The sequence below is a fragment of the Crocodylus siamensis genome, chromosome 1 (genome assembly GCF_052110815.1).
Source record: "Crocodylus siamensis isolate JL-2025a chromosome 1, ASM5211081v1, whole genome shotgun sequence".
Classification (NCBI taxonomy): domain Eukaryota; kingdom Metazoa; phylum Chordata; order Crocodylia; family Crocodylidae; genus Crocodylus; species Crocodylus siamensis.
The window spans coordinates 72,597,038-72,621,950 of NC_143395.1; the positions used below are offsets into that span (position 1 = coordinate 72,597,038).

The window sequence follows — 24,913 nt, forward strand, 5'->3', positions numbered from 1 at the left end:
TGATCCTGGCACACAGGGCCTGATCCAGCCCATGGACTGGCCTTGTACCACTCATCTGGCCCAGAGGGCCAATAAATTGAGCACTACTGCTGTATACAAATGTTAGATTTTAGGGGGTTGGGAGGGTGCCCTCTGGAAAAAAATGGACAGCTTCCCTTTGGTCATTTTTGTGCCCTGCCTGCCTCTGCTCTCTTGAACAATCTACTTTGCTCCTTGCACTTCGTACCAGCTACCATGGACATGCTTGAGAGCTGGCTGGAGCTCTAGTCTACCTTAACTCAAGTACCTTCTGGAGAACCTTGTTTTTCCTTCTTTTAGTAGAGGCCGGGATCTCCCAAGGTGACTACTGGTACCTTTCCTCTCCTTGGAACTCCATCTCTGGAAGACAGCTATGTCTGCTCAACATTTCTTTTATAAGGAAAGCTACTGCAATAGCTTGTACCAGGAAAACTGTTTCTCTACAACAACTGCAAATGAAGAAACAGCAGATCTCCATGGATCATTAATAGATGCAGAATAGTTTGAGTTCCTGTTATAAAAATCTGTAGGTAAGAAGTTTTCCATCCTATTATAAAACCATATATTTATTTATTTTTTTAATTCAGCTAATACCACTATCATCCTTAAGGCCCAAGATTTTACTGATTTGCTTACTGGCTGCTTTGCTGCATTTTTCATTTGCTGGGCTAGTTTTGATTCTAAGCGTTTAATGGTATCATTGGTAGCAGTTCCTTGAATGTCAGCAGGTTCCATGTTAGCATCACTCTTGTTACTAGTGTTTGTAGACGTGATGTCCATGAATGAGCCTATAAAAAACAAAAGCATTTTTTGTATTTAATGAAGAATTCACTTCTCTTTGAAAAAAGACCAAGTCAAAATTCAATTCTTTACTTAATCATTCAGTATTTCCTGCTTTTTTATATTAACTTTTTTGAATGTTTTGATGAAAACAAATTGCAACCTCACAATAATTCACTTAAATACCATATTTACTCAAATACAAGACAACCCCCAGTAAGTAGATTTGACACACAGAAAATTTAGCAATTTATTATAATTTTCCATGTATGCAATCTTATTATTGGAGGATCATCTTCAACTCATCCCCCACGCTACTGCAGGTGGGTGGGGAGAAGCGATGAGAGGGGGCAGTACTGGGGCAGGTGGTGTGGGACAGACAGTGGGGGAGGCAGTAGGGAGCAGGTGGTGTGGAGGTAGTGAGGCAGGTAGTGAGAGTGGCAGGCAGCTTGCCCCCTGCTGCTGGCCCCTCCACTTGCCCCCATTGCGCTTGTCCCTGCCCCCTGAAGCCTCTGCTTGCAGATTTCTCTTTCCCCTGTTCCCCCCTCCATGCCGCTTCTGCCACCCACAGCCTCACACCTTCCTCCTATCTCTCGCCAACCTCGCTCAAAGTCGTTCTCACCCCACCTCCCCACCTTACCTTTGCTCTGCACCAGCAGGCTTTGTCCCTACTGCAGCCCAGGGTACAGAGCATGGCTCTAGCCTATCCCACAGCAGTGGGGCTGGAATAGCAGTGCTAGCTCTGTACCACTGCTAAGCTGTGCTCTGTACCCCACGTTGCAGCAGGGATGGAGCTTGTTAGTGCAGAGCAAAGGTAAGGAGGAGAGCAGCAGAAGGGAGAGAGAGGGAGAAGCAGCAGAGAAGGGTGGGGTAGGTAGGGCTGCAGGGGAAAGGAGTGGCAGGGCATGCAGAGGCAATGGAGGTGGGGTAGTTCTGGTTCAAGCTCCTTCCCCCCTCCTTTGTCCTATTGCCTTGTGCTGGATTGTAAGGTGAGGGGCACCCCTCCCTCCCTATGTCAAATGGGGGAAAATCCCAGTTTAAGACTATGAATGAACATGTTTTGCTCATCATCAGAGGTGAAGTTCAAAATGAATCCTACTGGATATTTTTTAAAATGACAGACATTTAAAACTACTTTTGTTTAACATATATTTTAAATTCTTGTGCTACACATGCTTTTTGCAGTCTGGCAAATTGAGATAATTTAGTATGTATTCTTAGCTTTCAAGAATTTCTGCCAATAAATTTTCAGTTAATTTTTACATTTTTAACTAGCTTAACATGCAGAATAAAGTTACTTTATGCACAAGATAAATTTTAGAGAGGAAACACTAAATCTTTTATAGGACGCAATGTTAGTACATCTGAACCATTTCCACTTTTTGTCATCACAATGGAATTCTATTCTACATGCAGCACTGAATAGCTATTATGACCTTCCTAGTAATCCCCTAGAGATCTAGTCATAAGAAAGAAAATCTGGGAGATAGCTGCTGGAACCCAAATAACCTTCTGGAAGAAAGGGAGACAATATGCCTTTGTGGACTGAAGCACCTTTAAGTGTACACTCTTCGCAAATGTGGAGACAGGAAAGTGGACTTGGATGGATCAAAAGCTTAAGGGGGCAACCTTTCAGTACGGTTATTTGGTATGAGACCTTTGAACAAGGCAAAGGACTTAAGTAAAGGTCTGGTATTTTGGAAAGGAGATTAGCTCTTTTCCCCATTGCAGTTCAAAGTTAATACAAGTCTATGCTTTATAAACTAACCCTATGCCATTTTCCTTTAAACGTAAAAAGGAACGAACACTTTTTCTTCCATTTACCCTGGCATACCTGTACTAGTGGCTGAGTTGCTTTGGCCTTCATCTGAATACTGACAAGGATATTGAAGAGGTTCCTGAGTCCCTGGGAAGTACTGTGTGGAAAGGAATTGTAAAAGTATTAAATGTAAAATGACTAAAACTTCCAGAGTATGTACAGTAGCTGTAAGAGTATCAGGCACTTCAATAGCTCCTAGTTGTCTAAATGGATGCACAAAAGAAAACAACAGTTAGGCTATATGTCATGCTACTTAACTACTGAGCTGCTGATGTTATTACTCCAGCTGGTTCTGCAAGTTTTTGCTTTTTAGTAATTCCCCAAAATGTTATTTTTAATTGCCCCAAAGCAAATTTCTCATTATAGACATCAAAGAACTGCAGCCCTAAAAGGCCCTGTTGAGGCACAATCAAGCATATGCAGTCTACCTCTAACATGTTTATCCAATCTGTTTTTTTCACATCTCCAGTGCAAACTTTAGAGATAAGACAGTATGATGGAAGCCACAAACAACTGCCCGATTAAGTCCAGTAACATTTAGCAAAAGGACAGAATGATATCTAAACTTTGCTGCTAGATTATTACAGAGTTTTGGCAGAAAGGAAGGGGATAATATTTAAGGTAATACTGCAAATAAAGGAAGAACTTTTAAAAAATTTAGATTTCAGCTAGTCAGTCTTGTTCACCTGCAGTCAGTGTAAAATTGGGTTAGTAGATATCAGAGTGATATGAGCTCCATTCAGCAAAGTATGTTCAGGTTGGTTTAACTAATAATTTGAAACTTTTCAAATTAATTAACAAAAAACAAATGAACAGTAGAGCTGTTCTTTAGGGCTACAGTTTGTTTTTTTTTAAAGGAAATTACAGGTGAAATAACACTGATAAGCACTATATACAAAGATAAGCAATATATCCTTCTATAGCACCTGTTCCTGAAGACTGGACAATTACAGCCTTTTTTTTTTTTTTTTAAAAGAAGCTATTGTTGAACCTGGAAATTACTGTGACTGTACACACATTGGTGCTGGGAAAATTGCTACAGAAACTACAGAAGTAAAACTTCTGAATAACTTTAACGTTGCAGGATCAAATTAGCATAGATCCTGTATGGGTGCAGAGCGGATAGCCTGTTTGAGCAGCTTTTAAGTTGCATTTAACAAAAACCTTTATACAATGAAGATTTGTTATAGACATACATTGAATAAAATAACAGAGGCCTTTTTAAACCAGTATTACAACTTAATAACCCATAGTAAGTGCGTTATTTAAAAACTGGAAAAACAAAAAAAGTTATACCCGCATCAAGTGTGTCATAATTTTGACAATTTCTTCCATGGAAGGTCGTTGTGAGGGATCTTTAGACCAGCACCGGGTCATTAAACTCTCAATAGGCTTGGGTAAATTTTTGATCAGTGGTGGCCGAGTACCTATAAGTAAAATGAGTAACTTCTTTATTGAACCATTCTTGGAAATTCTGTTACTATATAATATGTTAACATCTTTGTTGCTGAAATACTTGGCGGGTGAGTCTACACATGCAAATAATGTAGGAACAGTCTACTCTAGAGTAAACTACTTTAAACTGTCCCAGGCACATGTCTACATATGCAGGGACATGGAAGCAGATTTGCTGCTCTTAGCAGCAGACTGCTCCTGCTCCCTGTGGCCCTGCATCGGACCTCTGCTGCAGCCAGGGGGAGATCTAGGCTTCCCCTGGATGCTAACTCAGGAGTTGGCAGGGAGCATAGGGCTCGGAGACAGTGGTCTCATGGTGCGGACTGAGACATTGTTCCTTGCCCCTGGGAACTACCTGCAGCCAGAGTGGGCTGTGTCACCAAAACCTGGGTAGGAACAATGTCCCCCTGCCCAGGCAGCTCCCAGCCCCCACTTCCCAATCATGATTGGGGAGCGGGGGCTGGGATCTTCTTATCATTCAGCCTCAGCTCTGGTGGTGGGGCCCAAGCTCGGAGATCCTTATCATCCAGCCCAAGCTCCGAAGTTGTGGGGCCCAGGCTGGGAGATCCTTATCTCCCAGCCCAAGCTCTGCAGTTGTGGTGCAGATTTGGTGCATATTCTTCTCTCTCAGCCCTAGCCCCGGCCCTGGCCCTGTGGTCTTATCTCCCAGTCCAAGCTCTACAGCCCTGGGGGTGACACTAGGAAATTCTCTCTCAGCCTGAGATGACAGAAAAGAAACAACACCAAAAAATGAGTTGGTTCACAAGTGAAATTATCTAAATATTAATGAGAAAGGTGAATACCCAGAGAAGTATAAAACTATCACTTACTAAATACGGTTTTTTCCAAAATTATTGAGTAAATGGTGCACAAATACACAACTGACATGTACAGGCACCAAAGTAAAATACAAGCTTACAACTCACCATTATGAACAGCCCACATTATGCGGAAAGCTGGACCACCAATCTCATCAAAAGGTTTCCTCCGGGTGATCACTTCCCAAAGAATAATACCCCAACTAAATACGTCACATTTTTCACTGTAATTGCTACCTGAAAGAAATCCATTGATATAATTTGTGTGTCTTCTACAGGATACATGCATAACATAATAAGAAAGACTGGCCCTAACACTTAGTTTTAACTTCAACCTTCATTTTCTATACAACAAACACATTTTTATTTTTAAAACTATTTTTGTTCATACTAATGTAAGATTGAAAACATTTATATTGAAAAAATTTAACTTGAAACTCACTTTTTCTATGATGGTCATAGTAAGTCAGCTACTTTCACGAATATAGCTATCATTTTTGTGTTTAAATACAAATGTCTTTAAATACAACCATCATCATGTTTACATAAGTTTAAATAAATAACTGTCTGATCGCTTACTGCCTTCAGATTTCACCGCTCATTCCCTGTTTGTTATTCTCCATTGTTCTGCTATGCCTAAAATTTAGCTTGTAAATTCTTTCAGACACAAATTGAGTCTTTTCTAGGTTTCTTGATAAGCATATAGGAAACTTTTAGATAATAGAAAAAAAATGAAGAACAAAGCCCAGAGAATAAAAGACTAATAATATCTCTTCTTCTGTAATTATAAGGACCATGCAAGTGCTAAAGTAGACATGATCAATGGATGCAGAGTATAAAATATGTAAAAACAATCAGTTCTATAGCTGTATCTTTTCTGTTCAATGTATTATGCATGAATGACATCAAGAGGCTAATTATTTTTCCTTAGAAGGCGTGCATAAAAAAAAAAATCTTCTTTATCTACATTTCACATTATTTCCTTCTACATTATTTCATTATACAGATATACAACAAAGATCAATAGCAGATACAGGTTGCACATACACATTCAAATAATTTCAGAGAATTCTCCTGGGTTTGTTTTCTTGATAGAAAAACTTACCTGGAGATACCCTAACAGACATTTGAAAGCTGATGCCCTGAAAAACAGAGAGCTTGTAGTACTGATACTGTATAGACAGGGGGTCCCTGTCCACACATCTCACTAAGTTCTCTAGGTTTCCTCAGTTTTACCGGGAGACAGAGGACAGCAGTGCACAGGGCAGCTCTAATCAGATAATCCAGACTACTCAGGACTGGCCTGTACAGCACAATGTGTGGACTGTGAACAGGACATGTTCTTTTTCCTCCTCAGCTGCTGCAGCAGAGTCCAGTGAGTGACACACTCATGGGTAGGTAGAAGAGAATGTACAGATATATGCTCTCCCAGAAGAAACTCTTCTGGGAGTGATTTAAACCTGCTTGTATCTGGGTTATTTTTTCTCTTGCACTGGACATTTTTGCCCTGGGAGAAAAATTCTGGACGTTTGTACACTCATGGTTTCTCCTAGGACAGCAGTGACACTGCCAGGAGAAACTGAATGTCTGTACATGGCTGCAGACTTACTACACTTCAGCTAATGCAATCATATCTCAAAAGCGATTTCTTATTGAACAGCTATCACTAAAGGAAATTCTCCATCTAGAACATTATTTTAATGTATTTAAAATAATTAAAAAAACAACATTTATAAAACTTAATATTGCAATTATCTGCCTTTTATAACTCTGGGAAGTTTACTGTTGGGGCTCTCTCTCAAACTCTTACCAATATGATATTTAAGAACTGGATATTACTGCATAATAAATAAGGTTAGATTTTGTGGTTGATATATTAAATGTAGTAATAAATACATACAAATGGTTAATAATGCGCTTATTAAATAAATGCTAATACTAAATAATCATATTTCAAGATTAATTTGAAATGTTTTGTCCCAGCAACTCTCACATCCAGTAAATATACTCTCAGATACAAGTATTTAATTCCCTGCAATATGAATGTTTCAATTATATTGCTATATATTTTGGGTAACAGAAGTTTCTCTAAACTCTCGTTAAGAAAAAGGTGAAGGCTTACAGTAATCCCCAAAGCAGGAAATATGAAACTCTGATTTTACATTTCTTCTGGTAATAGCAGGTATGTTGAGGAATTAATGAGTAATTACCATATTTACTTCCATATAAGACGAGGTCCCAACCCCCAATTAGTTTATCTTATATTTGCATATGAGGCAGAGGGGGGAGCAGGTGGCTGCTGCAGCTCTGACCCTGGCCCCAAGCTACAGTCAGGCCCAGAGCAGGTTCCTCTTTATTCCCTTCCCCCTGCCCCCTGTTCCCATCAGATGCAGATTGGTTCTGGCTTGGGCTGGGGTTTCTCCAAGACAGGGAGCATATGGAAACTCTTTCACCTACCTGGCCAAGCAACAACCCTGACTCTAATATGGCTAGGCAAGGCCTGTGCTTCCATGTGCTGTACTCTGAGACAGAGCAGCCTGAGCAGTGTCTGTCAGTAATGGGAGTGGGTGGAAGAAGCAGAGATTACAGAGTTGGGGGGGGCCGTGGGGAGCAGGGAATGGAGGAAGGCTGCAGGGGGAAAGAAGTAGGCAGGGCAAAGTGATCACCTGACTCTCCCCCCGCCACTGTTGCCCCTGTTGTAGAGCTGGGGGGGGGGGCAGCGGGGGAGGCGGGGGGAAGGGGAAGGAGACAGGGATGGGCGAAGAATTCAAGACAACCCTCCGATACTTATATATTTCCAGATGTAGAATCTAACAGATTTATAAATTTTCCATATACAGAATCTAATTATTTTGGGGAGTCATTGTATAGCATATTCAGTGTCACGTTATATTTGAGTAAATGCAGTAATAACTAAATGTTGAAGAAGAGGTGATTGGCTAAAATAGGGTCTATTGATAACTTGTAGAGAAATGTGAAAAGGCAGTGGTCGCCTATACTTTCTTTTTGCCTATAGCTACCTAATACTGCAAACTGTAAATTTCTAATAATTTGATGCCTTTATAGAAAACTAAATTTACTATTCAGATCTCCAGATGAAATCTACAACAAAATCCAAAAAAAACACTTAAGCAAACAAATTTTCCCTCATTCTTCTGACTTGCTGAAAGGAGGCTGACTATTTCCCTAGAAAAGATGCAACAGCTACACATACCTTTGATCATCACTAGACTTTCTTAGCACACACATTTACAATTATTTATGGGGTGGAAGATGATGCGAACTGAAGCTCAAGGGAAAAGGAAAAGAACAACAACAAGAAAGAAAAAAGGGAAGAGTAATAAAAGTAGTAAGTAGTTAAAGATACAGATGCAGTGACAGGGAACTCTGAAGACTGAAGCCAAATAGAATATGTGGTAAAAGGAATGATATTTTAATGCTACAAGAATCTAAGGTTATTTCTGAATCTCAGAAACCATACTATACTGGGAAAATACTAATATATCCACAGTAAATTTTAGGCATGTTACACTTACTACCTTGAGACAGACATCATCTTGAATTGACTATTTAAGTCAGCCCAATAAAGATGTATATAACATTACCAGTACAAATCTTTACGTAACTGGAGGCTGCTTAATTTTAACACAACCCCAGGTTTACTACTACAGGCCATCCAGTTTAGCCATTTGTCGAAGTAAAATATCAAACCTTGACATATATGTGAATTTCTTTCATATACATATTTGGATGGCAGGTTTGAACCCTAATTTTCAAATGAAAGTAAAAGGCTATTTCTGACCATGGTTATTCCTTAAGTCCTATTCCTATAAAACTTAAAACTCACTCAAAATGTCCTTAAGTAGCAGGTACATAAAGTCAAGATCATAAGTTACTTTGTTACCTTCAAAAACTTCAGGTGCCATCCAAGCAGCACTTCCCTTATTGTTGGTCATGTGTGTTTGAATATCACAGGCCGTACCAAAATCACAGATTTTTAGAACCGTCCCCCCAGCTACCAACAGCAAGCTGTCAAGAAAACCCCAAAATTAAACAATTTAGTAGTCTGGTAATAAAACATCAATATTTTAGCCATTCGTTAGAACGAATCTTAAGGTCTTGATTCCCAATACTTTTCTTTATAATAAAGTGCCCTTACCATTCCTTTACGTTGTATTAGTGATTTATCTAAGTATATGGACTACTTTTAAATTTAAATGCATGCTCCACAAAATAAAGTAATTTACTAATTATTTATGCTGTGGAATTTTATACACAAAAATAGTTTTTTAAGGAACAGTTATATCAATCAACTAAGCATCCAAGGGTGATAAAATCATTCCGATGCTTGTTCACCAACATTTTGTATGAGCTCAAAAGACAGAAGGCCTGTCATCATGGCTGATCCCTTGCCAGAAGAAGAATGACCAACACACTCAATAGGACTACCTCACAACCTTTTCTTCAGATGAAATGGATAAATAAACAAGCAATCAATGATACTATGTATCAGAATTTGGGAAGGAAGAAAGACTCAAACCCCCAGGTCCTTTGCTTACAAAGGAAGAACACTGGTAGTAGATATCAAGTCCTTTTTTAAATGTTCTTGTTTGGTAAAACTGTTGTAATGAAAAACCTACTTCCATGATGTGAGAATTGGATTAGGATGCAAGAACAGTAATAGGCTTTATTTCTGTGTAGGCTTAAAACAGACATCACATTTCTCCTCAGAGAAAGCCTTTTGTCTTGGGATCCTACAGACATACAAGCCTATTTTCCCACTTTCAGTACCTGTGAAGTTTGCAAGATAAGATGTGCTAATACTTTTTCAGCAGGAAAGTCACAGCTTATTGTTGTTAACTGGCACTAATTTCCGGGATAAGCTACAGGGTCCAAAGGGCTGTGCAGCTCTTCTGTCCCAGGTTTTGACTTGGACCAAAAAGAACTGCCTCAAATGAGATGTCCATTTTTAGCCAGTGATAAGTACACTGTCAGTGGTACACAAAACAATGCCTTTAGATTAGATCACACTGAACTTATTAGATGTAAACTATCATTTAAAGGCTCCATCTGAGCCCAGTGCAAGTAACAAATTATGAGAGACCCAATTCTAATTTACAAGGGTAGGGAGAGAGAAATTTAAACACTAATTAGAAACCTACTTTGGTGGTTTCAGGTCCCTGTGAATTAGAGCCTTTGGCTTCATGCTGTGGAGATATGCCACTCCTTGGGAACACTGTAAACACCAACTCATTGCATGTGCAGCAGTATAATAAGGCAGAGGCTCAGCACCATGCAGCACTGCAAAACAGAGACACAAACTAAAAAGAACTTTATTGCATATTACAACAGATACAGTGGAATTAACAGCATACCATAAGAAGCTCTATGAAATGGAAATGGTTATTTACTCGTGCCCTTCAACACTGCTGTTGAAATCTTGCACATATTTTGAGCAACAGAGGTTACCCAAATAGTGATTGCCAAAGTTTTTAAACAGTAATTCCTTAACAAAGGTGTTTAATATACAAAATTCTGCTATGCAAATAACTAGGCATATGATAAAAGAAGCCCATTTTCAGGTATATCTAGCACAATCTATACTAAATGATCATAAAGGGAACTAACAAGAAATGCGGAAGTCAAAAAACTTTCCCTACACCTGAAGAAGGTTGTTTGTGCCCAAGAGCTTGCAAAGAACACTTCTTCCAACTACTTAGTTGGTCTATCCCATTTACTCAAAGAACTTTGTCTGCCTAAGACTTGCGCAAAATTTATAATTTGATACAAAAAAAAAAAATCAGTGGGTTAGAGGAATTTTTAAACTATGCTGGTTATAAAATGTTCTTTAAAATATACATTAAACCAATTTTACATAAAGATTCTTCTAACACTAGTAGTTCAGCTCCAGGGAGACACTATGTTGAAAAGATACTCACCATTGTATAGAGAACCTCCTTCAGCATACTCCATAACAAGACACACCTTTGGAGGGGAGGGGACAAAAAAAATAGGGAAGTTTTAAAGTGCAATGTAGGGGCGGACAACAGGTTTTGTCATCTGAAAGAAAAGTTCATTCAGATGAACTGCACTTGTGCCATACCTGAGCTCATGGCACATTTATTTACAAGATGCAGACTCAACTTAATACTTAATTCCCATTAAAGGTTAGGAAAGAAGAAATGATGCACTTTTATATAGTCCCTAAATGCAAAAGTTTCTCTAAAATTACAGTTAGAAGGGATTTACTGCTGGAGTGCATTAGAAAAGATCATCAATGGAGGTTGCTATCTATTATTACATAAAACAAAGGCAAACCATTTAATTAAATACCCCAGACGAGAATAAAATGCATCTGTTACCCTACCAAGCTGCAAATTTCAAATCTGTCCTGTTACTAATACCACTTGAGTATTAGTAGTAGTGTCAACAGCTATTAATGCAGGGCAAATGACAGAAACCTGAGTTCCATTAGTTTCTGAATGAGGAAGCACTGATGTTTCAGTCATATGCATCATCTTTTGGTTCCTCAGTGTAAGGAAGGAGAGGGAAAAGCAACACGATGAAGTGGTAATGCAGGGGTGGGCAAAATGTGGCCTGCCAGGCCATTCTATACAGCCTGCAGGGGCCCTAAAAAATTTAGAAAAGAAATATTTATCTGCCCCCGACTGCCTATCATGTGGCCCTCGATGGCTTGCCAAAACTCAGCAAGCAGCCCTCCACTCAAAATAACTGCCTGCCCCTGTACTAACGGGTATTCAGAAATTAGTTTGCTTTTTTAATTTACCTTTAACATGAGCCTAGCTACTAATAAAGTGACTGCTATTTTACAGCCACAATACTAAATTTTCTGAATGTATTTTTTGTGTTACTGCTTGCTTATAGCATGTTTTATCAAGAGGATCGAGACTGAGGAAATATAGCTTACTGGATTCAGACAGGCTCCGTATAACTTGACTATATTAGGATGATTCACGCGTGACAACTGTCGAAGCTGCAATACAAAAGTTGTATTTTATTTCAAACCATAACCACTCAGAAATTTCCATTTATTCTCAATTTTTATTTTCACATACACAGTTCACATTTAGACCAAACGGTAGAACCGATATTTATAGGAGGGTTATTAGTTTGGGTTATTATTACTGGTGTTGCCCTTAACAAGGGACACTCCATTTTGCAATCTAACAATATTTGTCACAAACAATGACAGTCACTTAATATACTACTCTTACTGGTCAAACTGTGGTGTTTGGTGTTCAACCTTGTTAGATAAAAGTAAGTTAAAAACTTTATATCCCTCCACTGGTGAACTACTGAAAGTATTAATATTTGTAATGTATGAAGTTCTAGAACAGAGTATAAATAAAAAGCACCAAACCTTTGACAGATGTACAGAGAGCCTGCTCTGATACGCTGGAAATCCAGCATGTCAGAGCAGACTTGATTAATCGAGCTGCTGGAGCACAGAAATTAGGCTGCTGGAGAGCATCATGTCACATGTATCAGCGTCCCCATAAATCCCCACGCTGGAAAAAAAATGGCAGTGGGGTGCTCTGAAATAAAACATGTTCGATAAGCTTTAGTTCAAAGTGCCCCGCTGCCATTTTTCATATGGGGATGCTAATACATGCGATGCTTGGGCACTTTTAATTAGGATGGCTCACTAGAAGTAGCCAGCCAAGAGCACATGTAAAAATGTCCAAAAGTATTTCAGGTTATAGTCACAATTTTTAAATTGCATCCTTTTTAAAATTATGTCTGCATTTTGACAATGAAGAAAAACAACCAGTAACTGGAAGAAATTCAGGATATAAAAGACACTAGATACAACCTCTTAAAGAAAAATACTGTACCTCAACAATGAAGGCTTTTCTTTCAGATTCACTTTCTATTTGTTTAATGGCCACATCTTTTCCTCGCCATTTTGCCTTACAGACCACGCCAAAGGCTCCTCTTCCAACAACCTAGATGAAGACAAGGAAAGCTGTAGTGAAAAAGGTAGAATAATTTTGTGACACAGTACTTCAAAAATATTTAACACAAAAGGGATGATGTGCCTTTGACTTAAAATTTTAGTTTAAAGCAATTCCAGGCATATGAAATTGTACAAATTTATAACAGCACTTTAGTTTTACGTAAATAAATAAATAAAAAGGTTATAATCAAATTAAAGTTCTATTCCTATTAACGTTGTGCTAAGAGTCTCTCCTAAGTTGCTTATAGGAAAAGATAGGAAGCTACATGCACAAAACACTGCAAATTTAGATACAATAGAAAGGGTTTTTTAAGAAAAATAGCATGGACTAACTTCAGAGGAGAATCACTTAAAAAAAACAACTAGTACAACCATGAGACTGTTGCTTCTGCAAGCTTTGGCAAGTGAAAGCTTAACTTCATAGTATTGAAAGCTTATCTTTTTAGTTACAGAAAGCATGCATGACCTTTGATGATGCGTCTGTAACCAAACATGGATATTCTGAAGTTTATGCTGAAGTTACAGTTGTGGCTGAGTATGCATGTTCAAATTACCAGGAGAATTCTCCTGGTAGAGAAACTTACCCAGAGCCAGTACACAGGCATTCAAATATCGAGGCCCTGAAGAGAGGAGAGCTTGCAATACTGACATTGTGCAGCCAGGGGGGCCTCTTTGCACACATCTCAGCATGCTCTGTAGGCTCCCTTAGTCTACCTGGTAACGGATGGCAGAAGTACATAAAGCAGCCCTGATTGGTCGACTCAGACTGCTCATGATCAGCCTATGCTTCCCTGCAGCACGATGTGGGGATTGTGAAAGGGGCATGTTCTGCTCCCTACTGGAGCAGCAGAGTCCAGTAAGTGACATACTGTCTCCCTGAAGGGGAGGGAAGGATGCTGGAAATCTATGTTTTCTCCTGAAAAGTCACAGCATGTACAGACATTCAAATCTCCCTGGCCTGGGCTGCTCCCGTGGTTGCTCTGTACCACCCACCCATGATGAGCGGCAGCAGTCGAGCAGAAGCTGCTACTGGGTACGGAGGAAAAGAAGCTGCCTCCCCCTGCCGTTGACAGTCCTTCTTGCTGCAGCTGCCTGAAGCCTGCACCCAGCCCTGAGCTCCTCCCCACCGCTGGCACTGCTGCCTCTGGATCACCCAGCGGGACACCAGTGGCAGTGGAGAAGAGAGCAGTTCCCCTCCCCTGCAGAGCAGAGGAGCTGTTGTTCTGCTGAAAATGAGCAGGCAGCTGTGTAGCTCTCTAGTCAGGGGGCTGACATGCCAGTCCATCCCCCTTCTCACAATATTTTAATCAACAACTTGGAAGACATTATTCAGAAATTATTATAGATACTGTTATGAGTTGCATGTAACTGGAAGAACTTAGTGAAAATGTGCATTTTAAAATTTCCTTCCATTGTGCGTTTGCCATCATTTTGTAAAGATTAATTTTTTTCTCAGCTTTTCTCTTGATGAAGCAAGCATCAGAACAGCTGAAAAAAATCTGATGTACTTTTAAAAATGACTATATGAAAATAATATCTGAAGTTACTATGTGATATATCAAATGTGTTAAAATGTGCTATATCAGAATTGTTTATCAGTCTTTTTTTAAAAAAGCTGACAGCATTCCTTTAATTTAAAAAAATGTTTAATGAAATTCTGCCCATCAGCATGTATAGTTATATGCTGAGATATTTAGAATAATTGGTCTTTGAAAATGTTCATCGTCAGAAACCTACATTTTAGTTATTCCCTCAGAATTTGAGATAACTTTGCTTCAATGAACAATAGTTTAAGATTTACTGCTAGAAACATTAATAGCATGATGTAAAGAATGGAAAAAAAAAACTTAGAGCCAAAAGCTAAGCAAAACATCTCTCTCAAGCTGTGTCATGATGCTCACGAGACCCAGGATCTAGTTGATAAGGACAAATTCTGAAACCCAGATGCTCATTATTAAGCAAGTCTGGACAGTTACGAAGTCCATGCCAGGGACAAAGAATTTCCTGGAAAACTTAACTGCAACTATGGAAAAACAAAAACGATGAATAAAAAAGTGTTTTAATAAAATATATGGCAATAAGATGGTTGGCAATATACCATTATTTAGCAACTGCACATGAAATCATCAAGGTTTTACAGTTTGTCACCATCTTGAATTGTACTTCCTAGAAAACAAACTAGTTCAAATCTTGAGCTCTAACACAAAACACACACATGCATTGTATACTGATGCACTGCATACTGATACACTACAGAGATATCAAAGGCAAAGATGGACATTTCAAAATCCCTGTTAGGAAGAAAAACATTAAGTTCCTTGAATTACCAGAAGCACGATGCTGTGTGTTCATCTACATTAGTGGTTTTTGACTTTTTTTAGACCAGGACCTATTTATAAACATTGACGGCTGGTCCTGACCCAGTAAATAGTTTAAATAGAAAACAGGCATTCACTCCCAACCTACAGCTCCCTAGCCCTGCTGGTGCCCCTCACTCCTGACCTACTGCCCCGTTCCTGGGGTGGGAGGGATGTGGGGCATGGGGCTGCAGCTTGGCTGGAGCAGCATGAGTGGGAACCTCCTCAATGGCCTAGAAGGTGGGACCCAGCATGGGAGGCCAGAGAGGGGTGATGAGACTTGTTGCTGTTGCCGCCACTGCCAGGACCGCCACGCTAGCCATGCCACCAGCAGCGCAAGGAGTAACAGATAAGGGGGGGGGGAGGGGAAAGGGGAGTTTCCCTGCTCTCGCTTCCTTCTGCCAGCTGCTCATGTGCTGGACTGTGGCTATACTCTGCTACTACAGCCTGGCTGCTGCAGCTGCCCCCCCTTAGGCCACCTGCACTGCCTGTCACCCCACCTCTCCTCTGGGATAAGTTGCAGTGTGAGGGGAGTGGCTGTGGCAGGGCCATGGGTACAGCTGAGGCAGGGTGTGCAAGTGGCAGGAGAAGGTGAGAGCAAAGTGCTCCCCCTCCCTCCCAGAGTTTACTCCTCATGCTGCTGGTGGTGCAGTTAGCATGGGAGTCCTGGTGGTGGTGGCAGCAGCAATGAGTCTTGCCACCCCACTCCACGCTGGGTCCTGCCCACTGGGCCATGGAAGTGGCTCCTGCCTGTGCCGGTCTGGCCAGGCTGCTGCTGTGTGCCTACTATGGGTACACAAATCTGGGGGGGGGAGGGCAGGGATGGGACATGACCCCCTCCCATGCCACCCTCAAACACTGTCTGTGCCCCCCAACCCTGCCCAATGCCTCATCTATGCTCCCCACTTTCCCATAGACTTACCTGCGGGGAGCTGCTCTCCATGGTGCCTGGCTGCCACAGGCACATGTGCACATACATGTGCACATGGCTCCCCTTGCCTGATTGCCCTCCACCCACTCCCCCCAGTCAACAAATAGCCCCTTGCAGGCTGGAACTCTGTTTATTAGTATGCACTGCATTAACATACAATAAAGCCCAAGTAGCACTTATTTTTAAAAAAATGTATGCAACATATAATCCATTTTTAAAGTTTGTTTGTGACCCGTTCATATATTCTTCATAGGTTGAGAAACGCTGATCTACATGACACTACACCGGTATGCAGAAATACTTGGGTCAGCTCTAAGTGAGGCAGCGGGGGAACTAGAAGAAGCATTAGTCACATCAACCCAGTACTCTACCCAGCAAATATCACTCCACAGATGCACCCGACCTGGTAGTGCGCTATGCTTATGGCTCTACACCAGAGGTCAGCAATCTCTTAGGAGTAATGGGTAAAATTAACTGGGCTTAGTCTGAAGGTGACTTGCTGTTTCTCTCCCACTGCCATCATCAAAGCTTTGTGGGCTAGATAATATTGCTTGGCAGGCTGGATTTAGCTTGTTGGCTGTAGGGTATCAATCCCCAAAACTACTTTGCCTCCAGTCAAGGACCCTTTCATGGCACTGAATTGTGCTCTGCATACATACCCCGTGATACCCATTACAAACCCATGACCAAAAACAATAATAGATCCATTAATATTAGAGGTGAACCAAAACATCGGTCTGATATTGGATCGGCACTGATATAAAGAAAATTGATCAAAGAAAATTGATTGCATTGGAAATCAGCCCAGGCACTCGCCAGCCGGGCTCACCCAGGTGGGTGGTTCCCACTGCTGCACACACCCCAGGAGGGCAGGGGGCCTCCAAAATCTCTATCGGTGCACCCCTAATTAAGATCTTGATGTTCATACTATGATAAAGCAGGACAAAATACTGGATTATATGGCTCTCTATCAATGGAGTCTTGGAAGATCATCTAAAAATAACCACAGGAGTCTGGACAGTTTCTTTATTCTCTGTAAAAGAAAAGGAGTACTGTAGAGCAGGGGTTCTCAACCCCTGGCCCACAAAGCCATGGCATTTGGTTCATGGGGCTTCCCACAAGCTGGGAAATCTGGCAGTGAGGGAGCACTGGCATTTGCTACTGCCACCTCTGCCCCACTACCAAATTCCCAAGTCCTGTGCAGCCAGGTTGGGGCTGGGCCATGTCCCCTTCCCACCTGCACAACTGGATTGGAGCCACTTTTCCACTTGTGTGGCCATACCTAGGCTGGGAAGGCCCCCACATGGCTGGATGGTGCTGGCATGGCTCGCAACTCTGAGCGGCTGAAGGGTGCTGGGATACTTCCCTGCCCCATGCAGCTGGAACGTGCTGCGATGCCGCCCCTCCCCACCCTGCACAGCTGGATCAGGCCCCACCATGCCCACTGCACATCCTGGATGGGGCCCACTTGCAAGAACTGGCCCGAGGCAAAAATGTTGAGCACCATTGCTGAAAGCCACAGAGTGCAAGTGCCCCCTACTTTTCCTCTAACAGATTCATAGATTGTTAGGAGCTGGAAGGGACCTTGTAGATCCTTGGGTCCAGTCCTCCTACACTAGGCAGGAAAAGACAACTGGGCTCAAGTGACCCCAGCAAGGTCTGTCCAGTCTTCTTTTGAGACACCAGAAGACAGGAGGGCAATCCAGGCTGACCTGGACAGGCTCAGGAAATGGGCAGATGAGAACCTGATGGTGGGAGGAAAAACCTGCAGCATCCTTATAGGCTCAGCAGTGCTACACTGGCTAGCACTATGGAAAAAAGAGACTTGGGGGTCATCACTGACTGCAAGATGAACATGAGCCTGCAATGCAATGCTGCAGCTAGTAAAGCAACCAAAATGCTGGCTTGCATCCATAGATGCTTCTCAAGCAAATCCCAGGACGCCATTCTCTCCTTGTACTTGGCTTTGGTGGGGCTGCAGCTGGAGTACTGTGTCCAGTTTTGGGCTCCACGATTCAAAAAGGATGTGGAGAAGCTTGAGAGAGCCCAGAGGCTCTTTACCCTGAAAAAGCATAGGCTCAGGGGCAATCTGATGGCCACCTATGAGTTTATTAGGGGTGTCCACCAGTACCTGGGGGAATGTTTGTTCCCCAGAGCGCCCCCAAGGGATGAAGAGGTTGAACGGTCATAAACTACTGCAAGACTGTTTCAGGCTGGACATAAGGAAGAATTTCATAGATTTCATAGACATTAGGGCTGGAAGGGACCTCGGGAGATCATTGAGTCCAGCCCCCTGCCCAAAGGGCAGGAAGTCAGCTGGGGTCATAGGATCCCAGCAAGATAAGCATCCAATTTACTCTTGAAGGTGTTCAATGTAGGTGCTTGAACCACCTCTGCTGGCAGACTGTTCCAGACCTTGGGGGCTCGGACAGTAAAGAAATTCTTCCTTATGTTCAGCCTGAAATGGTCTTGCAGGAGTTTGTGACCGTTCGACCTCGTCATCCCTTGGGGCGCTCTAGTGAACAGACGTTCCCCCAGATCCTGGTGGTCACCCCTGATAAACTTATAGGTGGCCATCAGCTTACCCCTGAGCCTGCGCTTTTCCAGGCTAAAGAGTCCCATGGCTCTCAGCCTGTCATCGTAAGATCTGTTTTCCTGACCTCTGATCATGCGCGTGGCTCTCCTCTGGACTCTCTCAAGCTTCTCCACATCCTTTTTGAATTGTGGAGCCCAAAACTGGACACAGTACTCCAGCTGCGGCGTCACCAAGGCCGAGTACAAGGGGAGAATGACGTCCCTGGGATTTGCTCGAGAAGCATCTATGGATGCACGCCAGCATTTTGGTCGCTTTACTAGCCGCAGCATCGCATTGGAGCCCCCAAGGTCTGGAACAGCTTGCCCTCAGAGGTGGTTCAAGCACCTACATTGAACACCTTCAAGAGTAAGTTGGATGCTTATCTTGCTGGGATCCTATGACCCCAGCTGACTTCCTGCCCTTCAGGCAGGGGGCTGGACTCGATGATCTTCCAAGGTCCCTTCCAGCCCTAATGCCTATGAAATCTATTACCAGGGTAGGTGACTGCACAACCACTGGAGGGAGTTTATTCCAGTCTGAACACCCTGACTGTGAAGGAGTTTTTCCTGGAATTCAGCCGGAAGCAGCTTTCCAGGAGTTTGTATCCATTGCTCCTGGTCTTCCCCAACAGTGCCCTGGTGAACAGCTGTTCATCGAGTTCTTGATGTACTCCCCTGATGTAGTGGTAAGCTGCTACCAAGTCCCCTTTCAACCTTCTGTTCTGTAGGCTGAAGAGGCCCAAGTCCCTCAACCTCTCCTCGCATGGCTTGTCTTGCAAGCCCCTGATCATACGGGAGGCTTTTCTCTGGATGCTCTTAAGTTTTTCCATGTCCTTGTGGAAGTGCGGTGCCCAGAACTAGATGCAGTACTCCAGCTGTGGTCTCACCAGTGCAGAGCACAGTGGGAGTATCACTTCCTTAGTTTTGCATGAGGTGCAATGGTTAATGCATGCCGGTGTGTTGTTTGCCCTGTTGGCCACCGCATCACACTGCTGGCTCATGTTCATGTGATAGTCGATTACTACCCCTACGTCCCTTTTGGCCATGGTGCAAGTCAAACTGTCGCTGCTGAGCCTGTAGGTATGTTGGGGATTGTCTGCTCCCAGATAGAGTACCTTACATTTCTGAGTGTTGAACTTCATCTGGTTCCAGTCCGCCCAACTCTCCAGCCTGTCCAGGTCCACCTGCATCTGCAACCTATCTTCTGGCATGACCATGCTCCCCCATAACCTGGTGTTGTCCGCAAACTTGGCCAGCAAGCTTTTCACCACCACATCCAAATCATTGATAAAGAAGCTGAAAAACACTGGTCCAAGCACGGACCCTGGAGGGACACCACTGGCCACTTCTCACCAGAACGACACAGATCCATTCATGAAAACTCTCTGGGTCCTACCATCCAGCCAGTTTTATACCCACTGAACTGTTGAGGAGTTAAGCCCACAATCTTCCAATTTTTCCACAGGGAGATCATGGGATACTAGATCAAAAGCCTTTTGGAAGACTAGGTATATAATGTTGACCTTCTCTCCCATGTCCAGGTAGCGAGAGAGCTGTGCATAGGAGATGAGATTGGTAAGACAAGACCTATAAACCAAACATAAGCTTGCCAAGAATAAAGTAGATAGTTCAAGATACAGTTTTAACTTGCATAATTTTGATGAATCCATAAATCTCTTTGTAACGTTTTTATTGTCAGCTCTTTTTGGACCTTATCCCATCTTATACTGGAACATCATGTTTGAAACAGTAACAACACAACAGCTACCTATAACTTAAAAGGTACATTCTAAAACCAATTATTCTAAATGAAAACTTGAATAAAAGGAAGCGCTGACTTCCATACATGATACTGGCTTGATACATGGCATATAATAAACCACACAATCCTAACCAGATCTTAGTGCTAAAGATTGATAACATTTAGTCTTTTATTAAAGAATATTCTGAAGGCTAAATATGCAAAACCAGAAAACAGGAAAAATAAACAACAAGTTGGATCCCCAAGATCTCAAGTCTATGGGAAATAAAAATAACATTAATCTATTTTTGCTCTGTAGAAATAATCCAAAAACACACACATTTTATCACTAAAAAAATTGAGAATTTTCTAACAGGTTTACTAGAGAATTTTCCAACAGGCACAATTCTTCATTTCGCCTACTAGACAGCTATCTAAAGTGCTGTTTATTCTAAGAAAGCCTTGTTAGACATAAGAAGGGACAATAAAGTGGAGCTCCTTTCCTGGTTAACAGCGTTAGTATTTTTTATAGAACTATTTCAAGTTACAGTATCTGCAAAAGTATACATCAAATTATTAACAATATAGGGGAATGACAGGTCAATAAATAAAAACCACAAACCAATCAACCCACCCATGCTTCCCAATGGATATGTGGTCATTAAAATGTAGTATTGTTCTCACATGGATAGACATTCTAGAAATGAAAGGATCATCAAACTATTCTTCTGAATATTTCAGAGCTTCAAATGTAATCAAAGACACTGGAAAATTTGAAGACATATGGATACTTTGTGGAAAACAATGAAAAAAAATGTTTTAGAAACAATTAGCTATCCTATTTCTCTTCCATTTCCTGTATCTTATTACAGTTCCTGTTGTGCCAAAAAACATATAGTAACAGTACTTCAATATACTTCTACAAACTGTCTACATGCAACAAAGGTAACCAAGAAATGCATAGGTTCTTTAGACACTACTGCAGACAGCCTAAAACAGGGGCAGGCAATTATTTCAGGTGGAGGGCTGCTTATTGAGTTTTGGCAAGCTGTCAAGGGCTGCATGGGTAGCCCCACCCCTTGACAGGTGCCTGCCCCCTGGTCACTATCTTGTGACTGGAAGTCCTGCTCCCTAACCCCTGACCTTTGCCACCAGAAGTCCCTCCCCTTGCTCCCAGAAGTACTCCTTTCAGCAAGGGATTTTGCCAGCTCAGAATCGGAAAAAATATCAAATTATATTCTAAAAATTGAACATCTATAACATTCGATTCCAAAAAATATTTTTGTCCTGATTTACATGCGTTTGTGTAGCGTACACAGAGGTGATTGCACAATAGCTTAAAATGAAGTCATAAACTTATATACTGTGGGTGGGGGCATGGGGAGGTGGGTATAGGTTTATGGGGGTGGGGGAGGGTATGGATGTGTGCGTAGGGGTTTTAGGGGTGGACAGGTGTAGGGGTGGGGGAATGTGGGTATGTGGATATGTGGGTAGGTATGAGGTTTGTAGGGGGCTGAGTGAATAGACAGGAGGGTGGCTGGGGTATGTGAGAGGGTGTGGGGGTCTGCATGTATGGCAGTGCAAAGGGGGTTTTGGGTGCATGGGACTTGCCCTATGAACTCTCTCTCTCTCTCCCCCTCCTTCCCTGCACACACACAGACACAGACAGTCTCTCTCTCCCTCATTGCTCTCTCTCTCTCTCCCCCTCTGCCTCATTGGGCATGTGCACATACACACACTCACAGCTGCTGGCCCGGGGGTACCATGCAGGCCGTGTGCTCTCACAGTCTGATGATGAAGTTGGGGGCCAGGTGGTGCTGTAGCAGCCAGCCAGCATGCAGGGAAGCAGTGAAAGCTGCAGCAGGCAGAGGCTTCCGGTGCAGGGTAGAGCGGGACCAGCCTTCTTGCTGGGTCCTGCCGGCTTACCTGGGTCCTACTGCCCCTGGCTCCTGTCATCTTTGACAGGCAGCCAGGAGCAGATAAATATACATTTTCTAAAATTTTTAGGGGCCCCGTGTGCTGGACAGAATGGCAAACTGTATTTTTCCTGCCCCCAGCCTATAATTTCTGGAGACACAAATCCAGTTTGAAAACAGCAACTAAGCATCACAGAAATGCTTAGTGGGATCTTCTAGACTGATCACCGAGTCCCATTGGGTAGAGTGGTTTTCTTTAATCTTTACTAATCTACAGGGGAGACTTTGGGAACTGCATAAGATTGGGCCCCTAATATAGTCCATGGCCTGTTGTGACCTATTTATAACATATAACACTTCTTAAAAGATTACATGAATATACTGTCTCAAACAGTATATAATTAGAAGTTATAATCCCTGTTCCATGATGGTATCTTTGAGCTTTAACACATCTTAAATTAAAACTACATAGGTTTTTTTAAAGTATCTTAAAGTGAAAAAAAAATCTGATTTAAATAAACAATCTGATATTTTATTAAAAAAAAAAATTGTTGATTTTTATCCACCCTGTTTACATGCACCTCTCCTCCAAAAATCAGTCCTCCAAATTTGGGGCTTGCTTAAGCAGGCAGGGAAGGGAGCAGTACATGCTGTATACAAGAAAATGTGGTAGATCTTGCTCTGGGCACTGAGGACCAGTAATTTTAGGCTCCATCAGATAGACAAGTGGAACAATTTCCAAAGCTGAATTCTCCAGCCACAGCCTTTCATGTTTAAAGCTAGAGCCTGTTAAGTTAGCACCTTAACTACTCTGAAAGAACATACTGATCTAGGCCAAAACACTAAGTAGATTTTCCCTCCATGTATTTAAATAGCACTGATTATAAGCAGTTGTAACCTTTGAGATAAGTTATTTAAAAACTGTCTTTTAAACAGATATTTTATCCAGTTGTTATTATATATAAAAAATAGCTGGAATCCAAAAAAAGGTAATAAACTGTCAACTCAGCCTGTGATACAGACACTTCCTGGAATGTGGGAGTTACTAAATGTTAACTGGCTCCTAAAAAAGCATTGCATGTTTAGAGCACACAAGAAAATCAAGGAAACGGCTGTCATTTTAGGAAGACACAAAGCAATATTTTGGAGCCATTCAATTGTGATCACAAAACCTTCTATTTGAACAGAAAATTCCATCATATAAAGGACCACAACTTGGATACAGAAACAGTAAGCAGTAAGTATAGCATGAAGGTGTGCTGGACTAAACCATGTGGTACTCTGTTTCTCAGTGTTAGCTTAGAAGCAAGATTAATTTAGCAATACCACATTTTTTTGCATAAAGCACACCTTGGGATGTAGTATACACCTTGTTTTGGAAAGGCAGAATGAAGGAAAAAAGATTTTTCCTTTTAATAAGTAATTGAGTAGCAGCAGCCAGGAAGTGAAGACTGGTTATTGTTCTGCACCCTGTGGATTGCAGATTTTATGATGTTTTCTTATATATAGCATACTCCATATATAGCAGGCACTTAAATTTTGAAGAGGAGCCTCGAGGGAGATAAAAAGATCTTTTAAGTAAGGTGAGTGGCAGCACCTAGGGAACGGAGTCTGCTGTCATCCATGACAGATGGGGCCCACAAACCAACCCGGTGTGTCAGTTCCAGGATCACGCACTGAGTCTGACCCCATGTGCTGGCTCTGGAGCCACGTACCAGGTATGACCCAGTGCACTGGGTCCAGGGCCTCCTGCTGGCTCTAGCACACCAGGTCCAGGGCTTTGTACCTGGCTGGACCCCATATATCAGGTCCAACCACAGACCAACCCTGCATGCAGGCCTGATCTGGCATATGGGGAGAGGGGAGGCTTCAGATGGTTCCAGGCATTTTGTGGTAGGGAGAGTGGTGCCAGTGCTAATTGCTCTGGCTCCCTGTTAACTGCTGGGACTCCCAGAGAGATGACAACTCAGCCTGCTACTATGCTTTTTTCCACCCCCACCAAATTTCCGAACCTATGGTGAACCTCTATTTCGTATAACATGCATCCCAGTTTTTTCCAGATGGTTTTGGAGGAAAAGACGTGGGATATATGCAAGCAGATATAGTACTTTTGTTTTCACCTGTTAAGTGACAGAACTAGGGGCAAACCGATAGAGATTTTTTGGGCCAATATTGATGGCTGATTTTTAAGGAGATGTACCGGGAGATACCGATTTGATTCTGATATACAGCCAGGCAGGCTGGAGACCAGCGTTGGGCTGGTAAGTCTGGTGTGGAGGAAGGAAGGGGCGGGGGCAGATCAATGCCCCCGCAGTCAAGGAGGGAGTGGGGCAGGCGCTGCATGGGATGGAGCTACGAGTGGTGATGGAGCAGGATTACAGGGGGAGAGAGAGCATGCTGCAGCCACCCCAAAATTCACCGTAGCCCCACCATAGCTCCCTCTCAGCACCAACGCTGCATGTCCCGAGCGCAGCCCAGCCTAGCCTAGCCCAGACCCTGCCAGGAAGAGCCTGGCACAGCCCCTAG

The 24,913-nt window shown here is 42.3% G+C and overlaps 1 protein-coding gene across 2 annotated transcripts in view; it reads right to left on the reverse strand.

The window, feature by feature from the left end:
• MAP3K7 (mitogen-activated protein kinase kinase kinase 7) overlaps nucleotides 1-24,913 on the reverse strand; it is a 74,571-nt gene that overhangs the window by 32,858 nt on the left and 16,800 nt on the right. For both annotated transcript variants that reach the window (XM_090036879.1, XM_090036872.1), the window contains exons 2-10: nucleotides 12,747-12,857; nucleotides 11,819-11,884; nucleotides 10,830-10,875; nucleotides 10,053-10,191; nucleotides 8,795-8,919; nucleotides 4,999-5,127; nucleotides 3,914-4,044; nucleotides 2,633-2,714; nucleotides 655-806 (exon numbers count right to left, since the gene is read on the reverse strand). In XM_090036879.1, the coding sequence (XP_089893005.1) occupies nucleotides 655-806; nucleotides 2,633-2,714; nucleotides 3,914-4,044; nucleotides 4,999-5,127; nucleotides 8,795-8,919; nucleotides 10,053-10,191; nucleotides 10,830-10,875; nucleotides 11,819-11,884; nucleotides 12,747-12,857 (981 nt within the window). The remainder of the gene's footprint in view (nucleotides 1-654; nucleotides 807-2,632; nucleotides 2,715-3,913; nucleotides 4,045-4,998; nucleotides 5,128-8,794; nucleotides 8,920-10,052; nucleotides 10,192-10,829; nucleotides 10,876-11,818; nucleotides 11,885-12,746; nucleotides 12,858-24,913) is intronic.